Below are 24701 nucleotides of genomic sequence, written 5' to 3'. Positions count from 1 at the left end.
AAAATTGCATTTTTTATTATTTTTAATAAATTTTCGTATTTGATTAATTACGTATTGTTATAATATCTTTTTTTCACTTTTTTCATTTTTATTCACAAAAATATCAAAAAAATCAAAAAATAAAAATATTCAAAAAGATTTGATTGCAGTTTCATCTTAGGAGAGTTTTTTTATTTTTAGAACAAAATCAATATAATTAGTTAAATATGGCAAAAAAGAAAAATCAAATTAAAGTTTGATTTAGAATTTTGACTATATTAATTAATTTTTGATTTATACTCTTTTTATTAAACCTATTTTTTCTTATAAATACTAATGACTAATCCTAACCTAAAGTTCTAACAATTCTCACTTACAGTAAAACCTCATTCTTCCTCATAAAAAGAAAAAGTCACGTACAAACCCGATGCTTTTCTAAGCCTCCTGACGATTCCGTTTTCAGAAACAATTTTTTTTTATCCTCTCAGCTTTTTCACATACAGCTCTATACCCTTACCATCTCACACAAATCTATATCCAACACCAACCATAAGACATTCCACCCAAGACCATAACAATTCATTATTGTGTTTTCTTTAATTTTGTTAATTTTAATTTTGTTTACAGGTAAAGGAGAAAATTCTTGAACAAAAATCACAGGGAAAATCCTTGAAGAATTCACTGAGAAATCCAAAAAGTTAAAAAAAAAAAAGTTCAGAAAAAGGACTCGACGGGGAAGATGAATTGGCCGTCGGAAGTGTTGGTTTAGTCCGTCGGAAAATTTATTATATCCATATCGGGGAAGCAATTTAACAACAAGCGCTACTTGGCTTAGTGGAAGGGAATCGCTTCTTAAGGTTTCCATATGCAAGGGCTCGGGTTCGATCCCTGCCTCTTGCGTTTATTTTTCTAATTCTTTGATTGCCTTTGCTTACAGGTTCAGTGTGTCTGGTCAACGCGTGCACACGGTGCACCCCCACGCCTAAGCCATTAGATCCTACTTCATCCAGATCAGAAGGCTACCAATGGTGCGTTTCACCATAGACCTTCACAAGCTCACCACTCAAGATCATAGCAGCTAAGTTTTCTAAGTTTTATTTATTTATTTATTTTAATTATATGTTTCCTCTTTTATTTTTTTTTGCTTCTTTATTATTTTCAAAAGGAAAACTTATTTTATCTAAACCTATTTGTTTATAAAATTATATTTTCACAACCTTTTAATTTATTTAATCGAAGTTTTGACTTTTTATATAATATTAACATTATTTATATCAATTAAAAATTTAGGGTTAATTAGTCACTTAGATATTCATTTATTTTATATCAATCCTTTTAGGGTTTGCTTAACCCCATTTACTTGCCTTTTAGTGAAAAAATAGGGTTTATACCCATAGCTAACGAACCTTAAATGCACTAACATTTCTCTTCTTTGTGCCCAACTTTCAAGGTTAATCAAAAATCCTCCAGCCACGCACCTCCAGATCAAAAAAGCTAAGTTTATCTTTAACATCATTTTATTTTTATTTTGCCTTCTGAATTAAAATAGGGTTTGCCTCAATAGTTAATGAATTTGTAATACACTCACCCTATTATTTTTCTTTTAATTTTTCAGAGTCAGTCGAGGATTCGAGGAATCGAGGAAGATCAAGGCACTTAAGATGTTTATACTAATCATTGATCCCTCTTATTTTTCCGCCTTTTAATTTCCGCATTCCCCTACAGGTTTTTTATTGTAATCCCCGTCCCCGCAGGTGTTTATTGTAATAGCGTAGGACTTTACGTTTTTCATCCTAGGGAGTGCAAGACTATTAACTGAATCTAGATCACTAATTTATAAGATAAATATCATCGAAGTTAACCACGTGATTGTGCCACACACGCACCTTTAGGGTAATTCCTCTTGTTGCCTTGTTGCCTTTGTTGCTTGTTGCCTCTTATCTGTTGCCTTTAAGTGTACTAAATAGTCAAGTCCCTCGATTCCGAGGATACCTAAAGCAAGGTTGCCTAAAGAGATTGAAAATCATCTAGTCCCTCGAAGTTGCCTCTAGTCCCTCGAAGTTGTCTCGGTAAAAGATGATTGTCCCAATTGCTAAGGTATCCTCGCATGATGCCTAAAAAGATTAATGACTATTATATCCTTCCCTTAGACTACCTGCCCTCTTTATGGCAAGGGACGGTCTTGTGGAGAACGATAATTTCGACGACCCTGTTTTCAAATCCAATTGAAAGACTTCCTGCCCTCTCATGGTATGGATAGATCCTTTCGCCCGAAATCCTTAAAGAACACGAAAGGCGATCTTAGGGTAGGTAGTTCTTAATTGCTTGCTCATATTCAAATCAAAATACTTTTCACACCTCCTATTTCGAAACAATTTCAAAACAAGGCTATGCTTATTTACAAGCTAAAGTCCTTAACGAAATCTTTTACTATTCACACACGACACTTCAAACTTTTCAAACAAACAAAGTGAGCTAAGCAATTAAGAGCCCATGGATAACCATGGATGCAAAGGGTGCCTTACACCTTCCCTTTGTATAACCTACCCCCCGAACTCAAAATCTTTCAAAGGTATTTCCTGTTCTTTTTGCCTTTCCTAATTGGATAAAATAAAAGTCGGTGGCGACTCTTGCTATCCGTACATTCCAAATAAAAGTCAGTTCACCGTATTACAGAACTGGCGACTCTGCTGGGGATGCTTTCGAATAAAAGAGGGGTTACCTTAGAGCTAGGATCACTTTAAATTTGTTTGACTTGTTTGCTTTATCTTTAAAGGCTGTTTTGGGTATTCTACTGTGTGAAAGATCCTACACCCGGATCTAGTGTACCTTAGGTATGTGGCATGAGACCAGGGAGGCTGTACGACATGTATCGTTATGGTTGAACTGGTGGCCACCGTTAGTGCGACGCTTTGGTTTGTCCTGATGGCCCTTGAATATGATCGAGGAGACATTTGGCTACCGCGTGGTGTCACAAGCACTAATTCGCCCTTAGAACCTTAGTTGAACTTGACTTTGGCCTATAGGAAGTAGCGAGATAGCTGGCTTTGGATTCCTGACTGAAGCTTGTTGATACTCGATGCTACACTCATTGAGATTGGACTCTAGGGATGCTTTTGGCTGGCCGATCGAGTGCCATGTTGAGACAATGCCCGCGAGAAAGATCAGGGATATGAGCACCATAGAACCCGGTTGCTATTCTAGGACAGGTTGAACCAACTTAACTTCAATGGGGAGGGTACTTACCTACGAACTTCACGCAAGCCTTTAAACCTAAGGACACTTATGTGACTTGTCTGTGCTTGCTACTAACCCTTTGGTTTTCTTGCAGGTTTTACTTGTGGGACTCACTCGTCTTTATTACCCTACGTTTTGTCTGATGCATTGCATTCGCATGACATCATGACATCATGACATCATAAGCATAACATGATTTAACTAACCCTTTCAAGGATCTTAGGAATTTAGGGCGCACAATTTCAGGTGCTCTTATCAAGGACTGAACTCTTATCAAGGGGCAAGAGGATTTACTTTCCTCTCGCCACATACTTTCCAATTCAGAGACGCTGTACCTATTAAGGGGCAAGATGATTTATTTTCCTCTAGCCATGTACCTTCAAAGTCAGAAGTTCCCGAATCAGAGGCTATGACCCACTGGATATGGTGAGCCTGATTCCCATAGAAGAACATCCAAAAATCAGAGTTCTTCAAACGAAGAAGCAACCAAATCATTTTTTACGTTGCTAACTAAATTTTCGGAGATCCTTGAAAATATTGCATCTTCATTTATAACATTGCATCACAGGTTTCCACCACAGGTTTCTCACCTCCTCGCTGTTTATTTCAGCACAAATGGATCTCGAGCAATCAGTCAAAAATCTTCAGGCTCAGAACAACCAATTCCGAGAGATGATCTTTAACTTGGCCAAGGGCAAGAAGAATTAAAGGCACTCCTATTCTTGGGGTACAATTACAATGCGAAATGCGCTTATTATTCGAACAATCCTGGCTATGGTGAAAAGGATGGTAGACCGTTGAGGCGTGCCATTAAAGATTTAATCATGACACTCAAATCAGAAAAGACCACGACAATGAAGTCCCGACAACTGAGTCACGATAATGGAATCACGACAACTGAGTCACGATAATGGAATCACGACAACTGAGTCACGATAATGGAATCATGACAACTGAGTTACGATAATGGAATCACGACAATAAAGTCACGACAACTGAGTCATGATAATGGAATCACGACAACTGAGTCACGACAACGAAGTCACGACAACTGAGTCACGATAATGGAATCATGACAACTGAGTCACGATAATGGAATCACGACAACAAAGTCACGACAACTGAGTCACGATAATGGAATCACGACAATTGAATCACAACAATCAATTCACTCATATGATCCAGACGCTCAGGGCAATCGAGCCAACGAATTCTAACACCTACTATAAACCCAATGCGAGGTGCGCGTATCATTCCAACAGTCTTGGACATTACACAAACAATTGCTGGACATTAAAGGATAAGATTCAAGATCTGATCAATGACGGAGAAATCAAATCCAACCCTCCTGAAATCCTGGGATGATCACTGCTCCTATGCCTAGTCATGACAAGAATGACTGACGTCTAGACGGGCGAACTTTTGGATCATTAGATCTACTTTCATTTGCAAGTTTCTTTTCTGTTTGTTTAAACATTTGACTCATGATAGACATTATCTGTTTTAATAATCATCATCAGTGCATTGCATATGTTTGTCTTGAATAAATTATTTCGCTATCACTCATTTTAAACTGTGTCTTTACTTTGCATATGTTTTGTGATACTCGACTCCTGCTAAAGCTATGCCTTTTGAGGGAGGATGACAAAAACGATACCGCAACCTCATTCAATATGCTTTCGAACGGACTATGCTGACGATGTACAGGCATTTTTTCAATTCCTAAACAGTGGAGATATAAGGATGTTAATCCCTCGTCAACCCCTTTGAGCCTAAGAAGTAGAGGTTTTCTTTCTCGTACTAATTAAAACCCTTGATCATAACTTGGGGCAGGGTAGTTCTCAGTTAATTTAGCTGTGCATTCTATTTTAAGAGAATCATTCAGTACACCTTTTAACAAAGGTTTCAATCGCAAGCGTTCATCCGCACACATCAAAGAAGTGTTGGAGATGTCAATCAAAAGCCAATGATGGTTCATCAATCATTAAGCAAGGCAGTCAATATCTTTCAAAAAAAATGAAAAAACATATATACAAAGAAAAGCCTGCTATGTCAAAAATCAAAAGAAGACTTAGGCAAAAATCAAGGCATCCCGCTGACTGTATGCTCAAAATAGACAGTTCAGGAAAAAGTTAGGGATATCAAAAAGATGAAAGAAGAGAAGACCATAAATTCCTGAACAACACAATGTTGTGACTACCAAAAGGAAGAAGTAACTGCCATCTCAAAAGCTCTCTTTTCTTGTGAACCATCATCTTTATCAAAGGCGCAAATTCAAAAGTCTCTCGAAACCTGAATGCATAAGTTGAATTAACTGAGCTTAGGACTGAAGATCATCACGAAGAGGGGTGGATACAATCAAATTTTGAGCCTTTATCTTTTGTTTCTTAAAACCGTGAACCGAGCCACGTTACAACCCTTAAAAGTCCTAACTGAAGCATGGTTAGTTCGAAAGCATATTGTCACCAAGAAGGTATCCTGACTCCTTAAGGTTTACCACAAGTGCTGAGTTGACACTTCGTTTTTACAAACATCACGTTTTTATAAACATCATGTTTTTGCATATCCAGTTTTAATGTTTTTCAACAAACTCAAGCCAGACGTATGCATTGCATCTCATGAATTCTTTATTAAGCATATTCTGCTACATAATTTCAAATGTTAGCGTCAGAAAGAACTTGCACAGGGTACAACTAATGACTGAAAGTTACCCCGATAGACAAGATTACTCCGAGAAGCAATGTCTCCTACGTATACAAGGGGCATGACACGTTTTGCTCAATCAATCTGGGGCAATCAAGTCAAGATTCCAAGAATCTCTCAAAAGCCAAACAGTCAGGGGCATCATCCTAAGTTTACGATTACTAGGGGCATGTCGCCTACAATATACACTTCATAAAGTCCTCGCGAGGAGAATCTCTTCAAGTTCCTACTAGCAGGGGCAAGTCTATGAAAGTCCAGTTCAACATCTTGATTGATACTTAGTGGTGTGTCCTAATCAAATCCAGGAATGGTAGTTAATATAATACTGGGGGCAACTTTCACCCATGTCTCCCCACAGAGCCGGGTTCACAAGATCATATCCCCATAGAGTAATCATCTTCAAATTCTCTCGTCCCGACAAAGGCATGACTCCCCAACAGAGTTTACATCATCAACACCACCGGTTCTCCAACACGTTATGGCTTACTAATATCTTTCACCCTCAGTCAGAATCCATCAAATTACTATTCATCCCCAAGCAGAAATCATAAATCTCCAGCTGAGCATCTCCAAGACAAGATCAAAACATCAAACTCACAATGACATAGAGATTTATCTTGTCAATCAAGATGCTTCGAATAGCATAAATCATAGCCATACATCATAAATCATAAACATATTCATACAATTGCATACATGTTCATACATAATACATAATGCATCGCGACAAATGCGTACATAACATGCAAGGCTCTCATTTATTTTGAGAATCCCGTCACATAAACGCATTACATGCATCATGACATAAAAAAAAAACTAACTTTGCTTTTTCAGGTTATTGTTGCAGTCAAATAAACAACTTCTACCTCAAATTTAAGTCGATACCTTGGACGGTTCCTTAATGATCTACCTTTGGATCTAAGTCGATACCTTGGACGGTTCCTTAATGATCTACCTTTGGATCTAAGTCGATACCTTGGACGGTTCCTTAATGATCTACCTTCGAATCTAAGTCGATACCTTGGACGGTTCCTTAATGATATACCCTCAGATTTAAGTCGATACCTCAGACTGTTCCTTAAACAATCTACCCTCAGATCTAAGTCAATACCTTGTACGGTTCCTTAATGATCTGCCTTTGGATCTAAGTCGATACCTTGGACGGTTCCTTAATGATCTACCCTCTGATTTAAGTCGATACCTCAGACGGTTCCTTAAACAATTTACCCTCAGATCTAAGTCGATACCTTGGACGGTTCCTTAATGATCTGCCTTTGGATCTAAGTCGATACCTTGGACGGTTCCTTAATGATCTACCCTCAGATTTAAGTCGATACCTCAGACGGTTCCTTAAACAATCTACCCCCAAATTTAAGTCGATACCTCAGACGGTTCCTTAAACAATCAATTATCCTCCTCAGTCTAATTCAGTTACTACGAACGGTGCTGACACGACAAGAGAATCTAATTCTATCATCACGAACGATGTAGACACGAGTATCTCCCCAAGATCTAATTCGGTTACCACGAACGGTACTGACACGATCAACTCTCAGAGATCTAATTCCATTATCACGAACGGTGTGGACATGATCAACTGCTTCTAAGATCTAATTCAGTTACTACGAATGGTACTGACACGACGAGAGATCTAATTCTATCATCACGAACGGTGTAGACACGATCATCTCTCAAAAATCTAATTCATCTACTACAAACAGTAATGACACGATCAACATACAAACAACCACTTCCCAAACACTTCAGTCTCGACATCTGGATGGCATCTTTAAGCCCATCTCCAACAAATATTCCTCAATACAAAACATTTCAGCCTAACGCACGGCATTCCAGACATCTACGGATGCAAATCGGATTAGTCTAACGCACGACTTATCCATCAACCTAACGCACGGTTTTCCAGACATCTGAGGATGCAATTGAGAATAGTCTAACGCACGATTTATTCTTCGACCTAACATACGGTTTTCCAGACATCTGAGGATGCAATTGAGAATAGTCTAACGCACGATTTATTCTTCGACCTAACATACGGTTTTCCAGACATCTGAGGATGCAATTGGGATTAGTCTAACGCACGACTCATTCCTAGACCTAACGCACGGTTTCTCCATACATCTACGGATGCAAATTGGATCTGATCTGACATACGACATATCCTTCAGCCTAACGCACGGTTTTCCAGACATCTGCTGATGCAAACTAGACCCAGTCTAACGTACGACTCAACCTAAGTCTATTCTTCAGAAACAGTCTAACGTACGACACATTCTGACTCTCAAGTATATCAAGTCTGATGGCATCTTTAAGCCCATCTCCAATAAACTTTTTTCTCTCAAGGCCTGGATGGCATCTTTAAGCCCATCTCCGACAAAAAGTCCCTGCTTCAACAAGATGGTTCAATCCTCTTCTACCCTCAGATTCTGATTGGCATACAACCAATAAGATGGTTGAAACCATTTAGCAAAATAGATGTATTTTTATTATTGGATTTAATTAATTAAATTAATTGATTATTACCCATCGCGACTAATAGATTTAATCGAAACGAATGATAAATTAAATCCTAATATCTTGGCCAAATGGCCAGTGAGATTGGGCAAACTCTAATGCATGATAACTCTAGGGTTTTTTGTGATTTTGTAACAATTAAAACGGATTAAATAAATTAAATCGACATAATCGAAATAATCGGGAGAACAATTCTAAACCCTAATTATAGCCTAATCCTAATTGAATTATATTATTAATTTAATTTAACAATCAAATTATATACAATAAAAATATATTGATTTAATTATACCATTAAACAAATAAATAAATAAAAACAATTAAGAAAACCTGGGTGTTGATCCTGTATGGTGAGATCCTGAAGGTGCATGGTAGGAAAGCGTTCTTCTGGACTTTAGATCTGATTGTGTAAAGATCCAATGGCTCATCGCTGAAGGCATATCATGTTCGCAAGTGGGAGCGCAACATCGAATCTCTGGCCAAAGCTAATCAAAGAAACAGTTAGAAAAAAACATACGCGAGAGGCAGAGATCGAACCCGTGCCCTCGCGTATCGCAACCCTTCACGCGTCCTTCCACTACTCCATTGTCTATTATCTGTTAAACATACAATCAGCAAAGCTAATATACAAAACAACGCAATCAAAATCTTTAAAACAAAAACGCGCGCCATAGTCTTTCTTCCCCATATGAAGTTCTGCAAAACAGAGTAAACCTTTAGCCACCGTTTTGTAGTGTGGCCATAGCCCTTCGTTTCCAAAACTTGTAAACCAACATCATACAATACCAATTGACAGCCCATATCGACTAAACGACATCTCACGACTCCAATGGACATGCTAATTGAACTTGTAATTGCCTTTAACCCCGAATCCCTCTTTTGAGAGGTATGAACCCTAACAATGGTAGGATGCTTAACCTGCAGCCAAAACGCAATTAAACTATACATCAAGCATCGAAATATCATCACCAACACAAATATATAACCAAATTATATTAACAACACGTGTAGGCATGAAACCGAGATTCAACTTTTTGTGGTTTTAGCGTGGGCATGTGTTTCACGTTTCTGGGGGTTTGATCGATGATGATGATTGTTTTACATTCAGGAAACTCCACAGAATCAATTGTGATGCTTGGTTTTGTATAAATCAAAACAGATCCTTGTCTTTTACCCCTCCCTATTTCACGATTTTTACAAGCCTTTTAATAGGGTTCTGCGGCCTCCCAATCCCCCCCTTTGCTTCTGAATCAATCCATGTATTTATGGGGAATGGAATAGGTCAACAAAAACATGTTAAATCTCCATCTTTTGATATATTGAGATTTGATTAAAAAAGATATTGAAACTTTCTAATTTAGTCACCAATCAAACAAGTCAACCCTCAATCAAGCTTTTCACGATTTCTTCAGCATGTTTTAAGCTTCTAAACAAATCCCAAATATCATTCATGATTTAATCCATTTATTTCATATTTTTAATGATTAATATTTAAGTGAATAAAGATTCAAATAAATACAAATTAAAAATCCTAAAAATAACATGATGGATTTAAAGGTCTCCCTTAAGGTCTTGGGCCTGTTTAGAATTAAGGAGCTTTGGCCCATTGGTCAAAAATTTGAAATTTGCCAATTATGGTTTCTTACTTTTCTTGAATTTTAACCAACTTGTGCACATCATATCTCCCTCAATTTTAGTCATATGCATGCATTCTAGGACTTTTTAGAAAGCTTAAAGAGTCATTTAAAACCTCCTTTTGGTTTCATCTCAATTGAAGTTTCCATGCTCATGTTATGGGCTTTTGAAAAAGATGACCTTTTTGGAGGACCAGTAATATATTGGGCCATATCTCTTGAATGAAGCATTTTTGGCCTTGGCATGTGAGAGACAAAGTTGTAGAGAATCCAATTTCATTCAAAATAGGCTTTGGTTGGGAAATTTTTGAAACTCCATGTGAAAGTTATGACCAGTCAAAGTTGAGTTGACTTTCTGTAGCAACCTGCCTAAAATTTATTATTTAGAGTCGCCACCTATTCTGAAGGGCGAATAGGAAACCCTACACAGATACGAGATTCAGGGTAAGTTATTATAATCAGGTTGAGGGAAGGTGTTAGGCACCCTCAACCCTTTCCTAAAGGCTAATATTCAAAGATCAGGGTTTCATGGCAGGGTTCATAAAGAAATATGGCAAACAGAATTATAATGACATGATTAGAATTTTGAAGAGGGGGACTCGCCTTGTTGCCAAGTGCCTACGTACCTCCTTAGGGAGGATCAGAGTCTACGTAGTTCGGGGAGGGTTGTACGCCATTAGAATTGAATTTGATTAGAGATGTATTTTTTAGAGGCTTTTTGAATGGCCTATCGTAGTTTGATGATTCTGTAGTTTTGGATGGATTTTAGAATTATTTTAGGGTTTGGGCGTACAACCCTGATTTGGCACAATTAACCGCAATGATCAATAGGTTTGATCACCATAGTTAAAAGATTAGGGGTTTTGCACCATTACCAATTCAAACCGATTGATTCGATTATCACTAATAATGAATTAAGGTGTTTTGTTATTATTTTATAAATTGTATTTTGTATTGTTACCTCTCATAACCGATTAACACGATTACAAATAATAACAAATTAAATTTAGAACAAGGCAAGATTAATCATCACAATCAATAAGATGATTGCAACCATTTAATCGAATATAGTTTGAATTTTATTTTAATTAAATAGTATTTTAATTAAAATCATTGTTAACCATAGCGATCAATCGATTTAATCGGCACGAATAACAAATTGAAAATTTTTAATATAATCATTATATATTTATTTTATAAAAAATAATTATAATACAATTAATATATATTAAAAATAAGTATTTTAATTAAAATAAAACAAAATAATTAAAATTTATTAAGTTTATTAAGGTTATGATTCAGTGTGGTTATTGTGAGGTTTATGTTATAGAGAATCAGATTGGGACGTTAGATCTTAGGCTAGTGGGAATTCTAGGGTGAGATCTGGGGACGCATGGTAAGTCTTGAGATCTGGGGCGCACTTGATCAGGGGTTAAAATTCAAAGAAAAATAATATGCTGAAGGGGAGGCTCGAACCTGCGACCTCACCCTCCCACACGCACTTGCCAACCAACTGAGCTGAGCCAATCATGCGTATAACAAACGCGTTCAAAATAACATATATTAAATCAGCGCACACTAATGGAAACGCGCGCCAAATTTTGAATTGGCGAACCAGGCCGTGACAACTCATCGTCACCTTCCCCAGACCTGCAAAAGATTGTAAATATTGCTACGATTTTGCTTCGAAACGGTCTGTAGCAAAACCTCCCCTTTCGAAAATAGCGATTAGGGCCTGCACGCTCATAAATTGTTCGCACCACCTGAGATCCTCTCGTTTAGGCCATGCGGAAACAATCACACATTCAATTTCCCTTAATTTTAACCCTGATAAAAACCCCCAAACCAAAACCCTAAAACTCTGATAGAGCTCTAATGGCAAAACATGTTTAAGGCACATAAACTTCAGACAAACGATTCAGACACGATCAGAACATCAATACAAGTCATAACATATGATCAAAACATCATGAAGATGCATATAATGTGCTAATCGAATCAAGATGCAGAGCGACTTACCTGGGCTTATAGGAGGTCGTTCTGGGGGTGCTGAAGCAGATAAACGATCCACACACGTTCCAGATTGCTTGGAGAAGCTTTTGAGACCTTCAAATCTTATTGAAACCTCCGAATTTTCAAAAACCAAATTCAAGTTCTTGAGTGATTTTTTCGGTTCTTGCAAGTGCGTTTTTGTCCAGAATCTCTCCCCTAATCCTTGTGCCTTGTCTTTTGTACTTATAGAGGGACGAAATTAGGTTAAAGTTTGGTCCAAAACCCCACTAGAATCCAATCTTGCTTCTTTGAGAAATTGCTTTGTTTCTTGCATAAAAAGTTTCCTTTCTTGCCAAAATCATGTATCAATCTTTTCCCATTTGATTTGTCACGAAATTATATCATATTTTGCCATTAATACTGATTGGATTTGGCTTATATCAATATTTTACCATAATATTTGATTTTATACTTAATTAAATCATAAAAATGAAATAAAAAAATATATTAAATCAATTAATATGCTAAATTTCGTGCCCTTTTGTTTTTGGACAAGCTAAAGGCTTGTGGATCAAGTTTGCATCAAAAAACCATAGGCCCCTTTGCAAAATTTCTCAATTTGAACCCTCCTTTTTCATATTTGGCCCACCAAAATCACCTAACTTTGATCAAGCATATCTCACTCAATTTTTAAGCTATGAGGGAGATCTAATACTTTTTAGAAACCTCAAGAGGTCCTCTACAAGCCACTTTGGAACATATTTTTCATTTAAGGCTTTTATCTTGATCATATTCTCTTTGGGAAAAACTGTTTTTTTGAAGGATGCCTGAAAGTGACCTGTAATCTTTTGCCTTGTATCTCTCAAATGAAGCATTTCTAGCCTTGGCTTGTGAGACACAAAGTTGTAGAGAATCCAATTTCCTTCAAAATAGGCTTTGAGTGGGGAATTGTTGATGTTCCATGTGAAAGTTATGCCCAGTCAAAGTTGGGTTGACTTTCTCCTAAGAAACCCTAATTTGAACCTTTTTGTATTTGTTCATCTCTGAATTTCTATTAATGGAATCATGATCAATTCTCGATCAAATGATGATTATGCATCCTACACTTGATGTTTGCCTAATGATCATGGTTTGAATCATGCTTTGATTGTAATTGACCCTCCAATTTGAATCAGTTGACTGTGAATTATCTTGATCATTTGAGTGAGCAAGGTTTTGGAGTTTGCTTTTAAACCTTGTTATGAGAGAAGTGTGGGGGGTAAATTTTGGGGTATGACACTCTCACCTATAAAAAACCCTAATTTGAACCTTTTGAATTTGTTCATTTATGAGTTTTTATTAATGGATCATGATCAACCTTTGATCAAATGATGGATATAGCCTCAAATACTTGATGTTGACCAAAAGTCTTGAAGTTTGACCGTATTTTGACTATAATTGACTTTTGGGTCAACCTAGTCGATTGTGGATCATTTGAGCATTTGAATGAGCAATCCTTGGAATTGAAGCTTGACTTTTTACATGGAGATTCTTTGAGACATATGAGACACCTTGAGATCCATTTGAGGCCTTAGGAATTCAAACCCCTTTGATGAAATGCCAACCCTAGTTTTGATTATGAGGAACTTTGACTGATAGAACCCTGAGTGCTCTTGGGCGATTGAGGAACCTTTGATTGAATATAAGAGGGAAAATTTTGGGGTATGACACTCAAGGTTCACAATCAATCGATCCCAATCCCGATGTTACATATCAGAGCAAGACCGCTAGACTCAACGACACTAAATAGCACACTCCGAAGATACCTCTTATGCTTTTGCACTAAACTTGACCACCTGCGCGTTATCCACGTGGAGGTAACATTCAAACAGACAGAGTGAGTAAATCGTAATCATTATAAAAAGCATAAATAATTGATATAGTATTCATGGTATAGGACTAACAATAACATGGCATCAATTTATTATCACATAACAACAATCACCAGTTCTTCACGTCACAACATCATAAGTCCAAGAATCAATAAAATACATCGCTTAAAATATACCAAGCATCATCTTCTAAAAATAGTTCAAGGACATCACTTAAAATATACCAAGCATCATCTTCTAATAATTCATTATAGACATCACTTAATCCAAGTATTGTGCAATGCCACAAATAATGAAATGAAACTTCATAAGACTCATGCATGTGGTACCAAACAAGGGATTAAACCCATCTCACCGATCCCAAAACCACTGTGGTATGGCCACCTCCAACTCGCTAATTCCACACAATGGGAATTATCTACCACTCATCCAAACACCACCGGGATACGACCATAAATAATGATTATGAATGTATGCACAACATATAGCATACTAATCATCATCACCAAATCAAAATGAACAATATCGTCACAAAATAACTCACCAAAAGCAACACCGAGTATAATGTATTCATGCTTCAATACCATTCAAACAATCACATTATACATAATTCACACCGAACACAACATCAACATTACAATTATCTTGGAACAATATTACCACATGGTCACATTCATCCAATTATACACACAATGTACAAACACACCATAAATGGATTAAATCGAGATTTTAAAATAAAATTGAGTCACTGCCCATTAGGCTAATCCATTAGATAGGATACTCATTTACCTTTCCAACATACAAAACGGCGACCAAAACGGACTTACGACTCAAAAGGTACGACCTTCGAAAAATCTGTCAAAAATTGAATGTTGTGAGCCGACGCATGGATTCCATGAGTTGACACATAGATGATTCTTGTAACACCCTTCTAAACCCTCGCGACAATTGATAAAATAATCAGACTAACATGAAACAAGGGTGCCACAATTTAAAATAAAATAAAACCAATTATAAGTCATTTGTCATGCTTTATTAGGAACAATTCACCAATTAATAAATCTCATGTTCAACATAGCGGAATTTTATTCAAAACAGAATAGCATAAACATCACCAATGCATAAACCAATAAAACATAATCCAAAAACCAACAAAACGGAGTATAATAATTAAGCTCTAAGTCTAGCATTCCCGAGTGTTACAGTCAAAGCATGACATCGACACAACCCGAAAATAAATGGATTAACTCTACGAGCTATCCTCACTAAAGTAATAAAGCCGCTACTCCTCAATCTGAAAAATGTCAACATGTAAGGATGAGTCTCATTCACAATTAACAAATATTATGCGTTCATATGTAATAAAACGTTATAAGTATATCATTCACCTAATTACAATATATTCAGATTTTTAGACATGCATTCTACAACAACAAGTACATCACCAAAATATAACACTGGAAGCCATCCAACCATGTGTTATATATACTGACACTATGCATGTGGAACCAAGCATGAGATTAACCTATATGACCGATCTAAACATTACTGAGATATGGCCCTACCGGCACAAATTCCACTCAATGGGAATTATGCCCTCCACTGATCCAAAACATCATCGGGATTCAGCCACCAAAATGTTATGAATCCATGCAACATATAACATACTTACCATCACCAATCACGATGAATAACTCATCTCAACACCACATCACCGAATAAAGTATGTACATGTCTCATCATCATTCAATCATTCACATATTCACCATAATATTCAAAATAATAATCACAATCAATCCATCACCATATCAAATACATTGTCACACCTAAAATCATATGCACACAATATTCAATTTCGCCAAACTAATTTAGTCGGGATTTTTAAAAATAAAATCGGGCCACTTCCCATCTCACCGTTTCACCATATAAAATATTTAATTAGTTTATCAATGCCCAAAACGACACTTAAAACGAATACACAAATCAAAAGATATGAATTTTAGAAAATAATTTATTTTTCAAAAACACACAGCGGTAACCGGTTACCTCAATCCAAGTAACCAGTTACTGCATCTGGCATAAAATTTTTATTTTGAAAATGCTCAATGGTAACTGGTTACCTCAAATAGAGTAACCGGTTACTGCCTCCCAGACAGAAACAATAACACCAACTCCAATAGTGGTAAACAGTTACCTCACCTCATGTAACCGGTTACTTCACAATGAAAAGCATTTTTCGTCTACGTAACCTCAGGTGATCGATTGCCACCCCCAGGTAACCGGTTACCTCGTACCTGCAACTCAAAAATACCAGTTTAACAGCATTTATTCCATTCTCTACTTAATCCAAATCGTGTCATAACATATGGTATCATAAAACAGCACAAGAATACACATTATAACATAACTCTAACATATTTTAGTGATCTAACATCATACATAACATCATTCATTCAATTGCATCAAATCACTCAAAACCCCAAAGTTCCCAAAATCTAACATATTTCAATTGAACCAAATGATACACTAAATCAATTCTATCACCCATGAAATACATAAGAGATGGTAATTGGAAGAGTCCCCCCTTACCTTAGAATTGATTTTGGTTCTTCCTCTTCTCCCTTCAAGGTTCTCTTTCACGGTCAGCTCTTTCTCTTCTGCAGACTCTTTTCTCTTCTACTTTCCAATTTTCTTTATTTCATTCTTTTATGAAAAATAGACCACTTTAGTAAAAAGGCCTAACAGTCACACCCCTTCTTTACTAACCACAACTCTGGGCCAATTATATTATTCTCTCAATTCTCCAGTAATTCAATTAAAATGTCAAATGATTCCAATTAATTAATTTAAATCTTAATTAAATTAATATAGAGAAAATATGGGGTGTTAAACCTCTACCCCACTAAAAGAGTTTTCGTCCTCGAAAACGTACCTCAAACGAACAGTTCAGGATAAGAGTCCTTCATCTGACTCTCCAGCTCCCAAGTAATATTTTCACATGCTGGTCCTCCCCAAGCTACTCTGACCAAAGCTATCTCTGTATCATGTAACTATTTCAACTTCCGATCCTCGATCCTCATAAGCAATGCCTCAGCCGTCAGATTATCCTTCACCTGTACATCGTCCACTTGGATCACATGAGACAGATCCACAATATACTTCCTCTACTGAGATACATGGAACACGTCGTGCAAATTTGCAAGCATCGGCGGTAAAGAGATACAATAAGCCACTTCTCCTACTCTTTCTGTAATCTGAAACGGACCAATAAAATGCGGCATCAACTTCTTCGACTTCAACACTCTACCAACACCAGTCATAAGAGTAACTCTCAGAAATACATGATCTCTCTCTTGAAATTCAAATGTTCTCCGCCTCTTATCATGATAGCTTTTCTAACGACTCTGAGAAGCTTTCATCTTCTCCTGAATCATCTTAATCTTTTCTGTAGTCTCTTGAACAATCTCTGGTCCAATCACAACACTCTCACCGGATTCGTACCAGGGCGAATAGGAAACCCTACGAAAGGTTTAGGGTTTATAGCTACGAAAATGAATAAAGGGAAAAGTGAGGTAGTTCGGGGCAGGGTTGTACGCGAATTACCATAGATGTGTTTTGAATGTGGCGTACAACCCTGATTATAATATGTTCTATTAATCGCGATGATAAATAGGTTTCATCACCATAATTAACAAATTAAATAAATAATTGCTAATTATTCTAATCGATTGATTCGATTATCACCATTAACAAATTGAATTATTTTGGGAATTGAATTATCATTAATTATCGTAATCAATAGGTTTCTGTTTTGAATATATTATTGTTGGGACGAGGTATCGAACCCACGGCACTTTACTCAAAGGTTCCTTTAACAATCCAACGGCGCTGTTATTAATACGCGCTCGATAAATAAAATATATTGTAGAAACTAGGAAGGGAGAAAGACATCACGTTCGACAACAACTTATAGGTCAAATTCAGAACTCACGCCTTTTGCAAATCACATGCTAGATATGAGTACATTCCTGATAACATACACAATAAAGAAATAACTACAACAGATCTTAGAACAGGAATTTGCAAATGTCATCTACATTGCCAGCATGTATTGTTTAAACTAACCTCCCCTGCATAGTGACGTACACTAAAAGCCCTGCCTCTTTCCCCTTTGAAGCAATTATTAGCTTCCAGGAGGTTCTTAAGTCTGTTGACAAATGTTAAATCAGAAGCCTCGGCAAAATTTGATTCATCATCCAATAGAGTAGACTGAGAGGTTTCTGCACATTATTAAAAAATAACCAATTTTGATTGTCAATACATAAAATAATATCATGTAATATAGTTAGAATATAACTTTTTAGTAAAATAATCTATTAAATATTTTTATTAATGAATTTTATTTAAAGAAATTATTGTATGTCCATTATAATATTAAATTACTTCTCTAACTCTTGTTTCACATTTTTAACAAAGAAAAAGTGGAAAAGATATTCTTTGATCTTTAATTATTAGCTCATTATGTGTGGAAGTTAATTCATACAATGTGTGGGGGTGTCAGGTCTAAGTTGGGATTTGGTAGTTAAATTCTCCAGAAGTTTCCATCGCCATGAAGTGCATGAGCAGCGCACAGTGCACTTCAAACATGCAGTTTGGTTCAAACCTTATTAGTGCACAAAGCATCCTAGCAGTGTTTGGCTTTCATGTTGTTCTGCTGGGTTTTGTTGAAGTATTTCACGCGCCTTTTTGGAGTAGGAGAGTGTAACATAAATGCCTAACCCTGCAGATAACTAATTTGATCTCCTGGTCTTGCTAATGACCCTTTTTCACAATATTTGCGAGCCATTATTGGTTTTGGACTAAACTAGAACAATTAATACAACTATGCTACAGATCTACAACTATGCACAACCTATAATACTTCCACCATATAACAAAATTGATAGATATACAATACAATTTCATTCTCCAAGTAGCAACATAGTGAGATATAAAGGAAGAAACTTTTCAAAAAGACAGTTTCATGACAAGAATCATTTTGCCATTGTTGCTGAGTCTTCAACATTTATGTACTAGCAAAAAGACTGCTTGAAAACTGGGTTCTATTATGCTCTTAAGCTTAATTTTCCCCACCATGTCCGTCGACTTTTTTCGGATTCGGAAAGCCTTGCTTTTGTTTCCCGTAATCTAACCTTATATTGTTTCTTCCATCCCTCGAATCTTTGTTTAAGTTTCCGAAGTTCATCAGCGGAGCTCGTGTTGGCAGACTGCCCTGGTTTAATCTCATTCAAAGCTTTAACTTCATCGTTGAAGGTTTGTCTTTGCTGCTCAAATTCCTTCATCAGATTGCTTACAGTTGTCAAAGTACCATTAGCTTGCCTCCCCGCATCAGAGACGGAGAAACTACCAGAAAGCAACATAGGTGTGCTCCCACTAGTTGTTCGAGATCCCATAGAAGAGGCATCTTCAGAATCATAGTAGCGAGGTGACACAAGTTCATGTCTTACAGGTTGAACAGTGCCATTCTCTGAAGCAAGGCTCTTTCTAGCAGAAACAAGACTCGACTGCAGTGATATTATAATTAGAACCAGCTATAAAAGTTTAAATTCCCTGTCTAGATCAACATGAAATAAACTCGTGATAGAAAAATTAAACAGAGAAGTAATTTATCAGCCATAATTCTTACTTCATAAAAATAGAAATGACAAATTCAAAGTTAAAGTTCAACCTAATATCAAACTAACATGCGATAACAAATCAAGGTTATTTAAGAAAATTGATAGGTTATCAAAGTTAACAAATCTGGATTATTTAAGAAAATGTTACAGTATTTTATCTAGTCAGCAATTTAGTGGTTAATTACTTTTAATTAGAGAAGTTTGTTTTTTAGTAGCCTAGTGGCTATTTCTGTTAGAATATTCCCCACATTTTGTGGAAGTGGTTGTAACCAAATTATCTTTATAAGCCATGTGAGCTGAATGAAATGGTACGATCAAATCTGCTAATATCTCATCTCATTAATTCTTTCCTTTTATCATTTTGCTCATCATCATCGAGTTCCATTCCTCTATTGGAGCTCCTGCTGTGAACAGGGATTGTTAACGGTCTCCCTAACAATCCAAAAACCTGTCACAATTGGTATCAGAAGTAGCGATCCAGTGCGGTGAAGATGGGTACTCGTCAACAATCTCTAGCTGATCTGGAGAAGAAGTTTGATGACCGTCACGATGAATTGAGTGCTCGTCTGGAATCTGGCTTGGAGGAAATCCGTACTCTTCTTCATGCTCAAGCGCTTCGCACACCGGGTTCTTCTAATGATTTGGAATCAACACCGACTCGCGATACACGCATCAATTCTTACTCTACTCGAATTTCAAAGGTTGATTTTCCCAAATTTGTCGGCAAGAAGGTTCGCGACTGGTTGTACAAGTGCGATCAATTTTTTCGGCTCGATAACACTCCTCCAGACTCAATGGTGCGTCTTGCATCTATTCACCTCGACGGACTTGCTCTACAGTGGCATTTGAATTATATGCGCAACAAATTTGATGTGTATCCTCCTTGGTCTCAAAACGTTGCTGATATTACTCAACGATTTGGGGATGCTTTTGAAGATCCAGTCTCGACCCTAATTCAAATCAAACAAACTGGTAAGGTTCAAGACTATGTTGATGAATTTGAATTAGCTCTTACCCAAGTTTCCTTACTACCTGAGCATTGTTTGAGTATTTTTCTTACTGGGTTAGAGCATAATACTCAGATGCACGTACGTATGTTTAATCCGCTCACCATAGCTCACGCTGCCAACCTCGCTAAATTGCTTGAAGCCTCCAAACAGTTTTCCCCAAAACCCCTTAATCGTTTTACCCCTCACTCGTCCAAACCTTTTGTTGTCAAAACCTCTCTACCAAACCCTACCCAGCCACCTTCCCTCACATATTCCACTTCAAATGCCACACCTTCTCCAAAACCTCTGTTCACTCGTACCTCGCGTTCCTATTCGGCAGCTGAAATGGCTGACAGAAGAGCTAAGGGTTTATGTATGTTTTGTGATGAAGTTTTTACACCAGATCATCAACTTAAACATAAGCGTTCTCAGCAGATGGTTCTAGAGTTGGATGATGATGCGGATATGATTGATGAAGAGATTGTGGTTGAGGAACCCACTTCTCAACATGTGGAAACAACAGAGTTTGACAACCCTCAATTATCTCTGCAAGCTCTTACGGGTATTTCTAGCTATCAAACTATGTGTGTAACGGGTACACATGAAAAGAAACCATTGCAAATTCTTTTGGATAGTGGCAGCACTCATAATTTTCTAGATTTAGCTGTGGCTAGAAAATTAGGGTGTAAATTAGAAGCTATCACACCCATGTCTATCACAGGTGGTGGAGGGAACAAATTAGAGGCTCCTTACATTTGCAAGAATTTTCAATGGACCCTGCAACAAACATCTTTTGTGGTTGATGTTATTGTCCTTCCCTTGGTTTGTTGTGATTTAATTTTGGGTATCCAATGGCTGAAATCTCTAGGACCTGTTGTTTGGGATTTTGATAGGTTGCATATGGAATTTCATGTCAAAGGTCGTAAACTCTCGTTGCGTGGTGCCAAACCTTCTGGTACTAAGATGATCACTGCAGAAGCTCTCAATTTAGCTGTCCAACAGGGTGCTGAGTTGTGCTTCTTAGCAATGGATGATCCCAATCCTCAGTTAATTATCCCAACTTGCCATTCAATCTCTGCCCAAACAGTGGCCCCTGTTCTTCCTTTGGAGATTGAAGATCTGTTAACTGCCTACGAGGATATTTTTGCAGTACCTTGTCAATTACCACCCTCTAGGCCAGGGTTTGATCATAAAATTCCGGTTATGGAAGGTACCATTCCATTTAATTTACGCCCTTATCGATACTCTGTGCTTCAAAAAAATATAGTGGACAAATTAGTTGCTGATATGTTGGAGCAAGGCATTATTCAATATAGTAATAGCCCCTTTGCCTCGCCTACTGAGTTGGTCAGAAAGAAGGATGGATCTTGGCGACTTTGTTTAGATTTCCGCAGGTTGAACCAAAGTACTATCAAAGATCGATTTCCCATCCCTTTGATAGAGGATTTAATGGATGAATTAGGGGGTGCAACTATTTTTTCCAAATTGGATCTTCAGTCAGGTTACCATCAAGTTCGCATGGCGGCTGGTGAATACAAAACTGCTTTTAAAACACACAGTGGCCACTTTGAATACTTGGTTATGCCTTTTGGGCTTACAAATGCCCCTGCTACTTTTCAATCCCTCATGAATCATGTGTTCCAACGGTTTTTGCGAAAATTTGTCATTATCTTTTTTGATGACATTTTAGTTTATAGCTCTACTTTAAAAGATCATGTCCATCATCTACAGCTGATCTTTGAAACTGTGCGCCAAAACCAATTGCTTCTTCACAGAAACAAATGTCGTTTTGCTACGGACACAGTGGAGTATCTAGGCCATTTGATTTCTCAGGGAACAGTTTCTACTGATCCTGTGAAGATTCAGGCAGTAAGCAAGTGGCAGCAACCTCAAACTCTGAAACAATTGCGTGGGTTTTTAGGTCTTGCTGGATATTACAGGAGATTTGTTAAGAATTTTGGTCGTATTGCTCAGCCACTCACTGACATGTTAAGGAAAGACTCTTTTTCTTGGTCTGAAGAGTCCACCCAAGCTTTCTATTTGTTGAAACAGGCCTTGATTACTGCGCCGGTACTAGCTTTACCCGATTTTCCTAAGCCATTTGTTGTGGAAACTGATGCTTCCGGAAAAGGGATTGGTGCGGTCCTCATGCAAGATCACCATCCTATTGCTTACCTTAGCAAATCCTTGGGTCCTAAGCAACAAGCCATGTCTATTTATGAGAGGGAGCTATTAGCAGTGGTTTATGTCATTCAAAAATGGAGCACTTACTTATCTCATAATGCATTCATCCTAAAAACCGACCAGAAGAGCATTAAGTATATATTGGAGCAAAAGTTGAATACTCCTTTTCAACAAGCTTGGGTTTCTAAGCTTATGGGCTTTGATTTCGAGATACAGTATAAGCAAGGGAGTACTAACAACGCAGCTGATGCCTTATCTCGCAATCACGGGGCTGAACTACTTCCTTTGATGTTAAACAATGATGTACCGGATTTACTTGATAACATTAAGGCTACTTGGTCTACTGATCCTTCTATCACTAAATTGATTGATACTTTGCAACATCAACCGCAATTGCATCCAAAATTCTCTTGGAACAACAGCGTCTTAAGGAGGAAAGGGAAATTGGTGATTGGTAACGTTCCCACGGTCAAGACTACTATTTTGAAATGGTTGCATGATTCTGCTACAGGAGGTCACTCCGGTAGGGATGCTACAGCCGCTCGAGTCAAATCTCGATTTTATTGGAAAGGGATGAATAAGGATATTCAACAATATGTGAGGAATTGTCATGTCTGTCAATACTCTAAACCAGATCTGGCAGCTTCCCCGGGCTTACTGCAGCCTCTTCCGATTCCAGAAAAAATTTGGGACGCTATTAGTATGGATTTTATAGAGGGATTACCTTCCTCTGCCAGAAAACAGGTAATTCTGGTCGTGGTGGACAGATTGAGCAAGTATGCTCACTTCATCCCTTTAGCTCACCCTTATACTGCTATGGAAGTAGCTCAATTGTTCATGGATCATGTATTCAAGCTACATGGGATGCCTAGTTCTATCACTAGTGATCGTGATCCTATTTTCATCAGTGAATTTTGGAATGAATTTTTCAAATTATAGGGGGTCCATTTGAACAAATCCACCGCCTATCACCCTCAAACGGATGGACAAACGGAAATTGTTAACAAAGGATTGGAAACTTACCTCCGTTGTATGTGTTCGTCGAAACCCTCTACTTGGTCGCATTGGCTCTCGTTAGCGGAATGGTGGTACAATACGACTTTCCACACTGCAATTAAGTCCACTCCTTATGAAATTGTATATGGTCAAGCTCCACCATTGCATCTTCCTTACCTTCCAGGGGAATCCACTTCGGTTTCGGTGGATAGGACCTTATCGGCTCGAGAGCGGGTCATTAAACTCCTTCAGTTTCAGCTCCTTCGTGCCCAAAACAGAATGACACAGCAAGCCAATAAAAAACGTAGTGATCGCGTTTTTGCCATTGGCGACTTTGTTTATTTAAAGCTGCAATCTTATCGACAACTTTCGGTGCGCAATCATAATTATCATAAACTCCGTCCCAAGTACTATGGTCCTTTTAAGGTACTTGATCGTATTGGAAAGGTTGCTTATCAACTCGACTTGCCGCCAACTAGTGGCATTCACTCTGTTTTCCATGTGTCCCAATTGAAACTTTGTCCAAATCCTGCTACTATTTCCGTTGTCCCTATCCCTTATTCTTCTTCTGATCTGGTTCTGGAACCTGAAGCTATTATCGATCGCAAAATGGTCATGCGTGGAAGATTGGCTGCTACTAAAGTGTTGGTGAAGTGGAAAGATGTGCCCACTGAACATGCCACATGGGAATTTTATTATGATTTACTTAAGAAGTATCCTAATTTTCATCCTTGAGGACAAGGATGTGTTTGTGGGGCGGGTATTGTTACAGTATTTTATCTAGTCAGCAATTTAGTGGTTAATTACTTTTAATTAGAGAAGTTTGTTTTTAGTGGCCTAGTGGCTATTTCTGTTAGAATATTCCCCACATTTTGTGGAAGTGGTTGTAACCAAATTATCTTTATA

At 37.5% G+C, this 24701-nt stretch overlaps 1 protein-coding gene across 4 annotated transcripts in view; it reads right to left on the bottom strand.

Moving 5' to 3' along the window:
* Positions 1-18852: 18852 nt before the first annotated feature.
* Positions 18853-24701, bottom strand: part of LOC131620316 (myosin-2-like) — a 29418-nt gene continuing 23569 nt past the window's right edge. For all 4 annotated transcript variants that reach the window (XM_058891350.1, XM_058891352.1, XM_058891351.1 and 1 more), the window contains one exon: positions 18853-19512. In XM_058891350.1, the coding sequence (XP_058747333.1) occupies positions 19054-19512 (459 nt within the window). In that variant the 3' untranslated portion in view covers positions 18853-19053. The remainder of the gene's footprint in view (positions 19513-24701) is intronic.

Source organism: Vicia villosa, linkage group LG7, assembly GCF_029867415.1.
Source record: "Vicia villosa cultivar HV-30 ecotype Madison, WI linkage group LG7, Vvil1.0, whole genome shotgun sequence".
NCBI lineage: Eukaryota > Viridiplantae > Streptophyta > Magnoliopsida > Fabales > Fabaceae > Vicia > Vicia villosa.
The sequence above is the reverse complement of the archived record's forward strand: the minus strand, read 5'-3'. Positions and strand labels throughout refer to the sequence as shown.